Genomic DNA, 1,970 nt, shown 5'->3' with positions numbered 1-1,970 from the left:
AATATAGTTTTTAAATCTTTTTGTTATATTTATTTTTAATATCATGTAGGTTTTTGTTCATTCACAAAAAAGCAAACTATATAATATTAAAAAAAATGTAAATATATAGTAAATATTTTAGTAAAAAAAAAAAAAAAAAATTAAATTAGTTTATTCTGAAATGGGTACAAAAAATAAAATAATCTGCTAGAAAGATAATATTTTTATTATTGAATAAAAATATAATATCTTTTTTTTTTCTTGAAATTGCATGCAAAAAATAAAAAAAGTATTTTTGAATAAAAATATAATATCTTTTTTTTTTCTTAAAATTGCATGCAAAAAATAAAAAAAGAAAATGAATTTCAATTAAATAAGAAAATAAATAATTAAAATAAATAAAATATAATTAAATTTATAAAATAATAAAGTATCTAAAAAGTTATTTAAAAAATTCAAAAATATAAATTATTTTTTATAAAATTCATATTTAAAAAGTAAGGATATTTTCTTTTAGTTCACATATACGTTATTATTTTATAAGTTATGCTATTTTTTTATTGAAAATGAAGATTTCAAAGATATTCTATTTATTCAATATTTTATTTTCTATCAACTTACTGGCATCATGTTTCTGCTCTGTGAATGATCAAATTTTAAAAAAGGAAATGAATATAATTGATACATCTATAAGGAAAAGAGAAAAGAAAAAAAAAATTATAATTGCTTCTATAGCTACAGTAGCAGCTGTTCTTATAGCAGCTGGTTTAATAGGAGGAGGATTATATTTGAACAGAGATAAATTTAAATCAGTATGGAATAATTATCAATTAGCAAATGCTTCTAACGAAATTCTTAGTAAAAGTTTAAAAAAATTAGATGATGATATAAAAGAACGTGTTGATAAAGGAGAAAAAAATATAGATAAAATATTTACAAAAAAATATATTAAGGGTGTTATAGATAATGAAATTCAAGAAAGTGGACACAAATTTTCTGGAATTCAGAAAAGGGAGTTGCATGTATTTATTTCTCATTTTAAATTTTTGATAGATGAATCTATGGAAAAATTAAAAAATAGAAATCTTATTTCTAATTAGTAGAATTAGTTTAAAGATAATTGGTAAATTGAGTTACAAGAAATTAAATAAAGCATATAATAGCTGAATATATACATTTGCAAGAACAAGAAGACTTATTCTTAAATTTATACAGATTGGTTTTACTATTTTTTTAAATGAATTTGAATATATGGAATTTACTTTTTTTTCATTACGTGTTATTAACAAAATATATATAAAAAATATATTATTGATGCATTTCTTATTTATTTGCATATATAAATTTTCTTTTTTTTTTTAAACAAATATTTATATGTAAATTATGAAGAAAGATTATTTTTATAAAAAAAAAAAAAAAAATAATATATTATATATATATATATATATTGTAATATTTATTTTATATGGAATTTAATTTAAATTATGTTATTGTGTATTGCTTAACTGACATATTTTTTATTTATATAAATGTATTTTTATTTACAAAGTATGTAATTTTAACTAAAAGCATGCACATAGTTAAATTATAACAATAACACAAATTAAACTTTAAGTCATTTAATATTATTTCAAAATATAAGAATCAAATACTACATAAATATTATACTTTTTGTACATTAATTTTTATATTTTAATCAAAAATTAATAATCTTTCAAAAATTTTACATAAAAAAAAAAATTTTACATAAAAAAAAAAAAAATTAAAATTTTTTTTTTAAATTACAAAGATATATAAAAGTAAAATAAACAAAATATAGCAATATATATACGTATTTTTTTTTTTATAACTAGCGTCAGTTCATGGTTGATTTTTATTTACCTAACTAGTAATATAATTTTATATTAAAAAAGGTTAATATATTTCTTTATCAATGATCAATGAATAAATTCATTGCCCTTAATGTACAGTTTGAGGTTTGCCTTAATAAA

At 16.7% G+C, this 1,970-nt stretch overlaps 1 protein-coding gene across 1 annotated transcript; it reads left to right on the top strand.

Annotated features, from left to right (window-relative positions):
- Positions 1-545: 545 nt before the first annotated feature.
- Positions 546-1,079, top strand: ETRAMP (early transcribed membrane protein; the record flags this gene model as incomplete). Its single annotated transcript, XM_028679992.1, has 1 exon — positions 546-1,079. One exon carries the CDS (start codon positions 546-548, stop codon positions 1,077-1,079), a length of 534 nt encoding a protein of 177 aa, XP_028531029.1.
- Between the last annotated feature and the right edge of the window lie 891 nt (positions 1,080-1,970).

This window comes from Plasmodium relictum, assembly GCF_900005765.1.
Source record: "Plasmodium relictum strain SGS1 genome assembly, contig: PRELSG_00_v1_175, whole genome shotgun sequence".
NCBI classification, from domain to species: Eukaryota; Apicomplexa; class Aconoidasida; order Haemosporida; family Plasmodiidae; genus Plasmodium; species Plasmodium relictum.
Note: the sequence above shows the minus strand (reverse complement) of the source record. Positions and strands in the feature narration are given on the sequence as shown.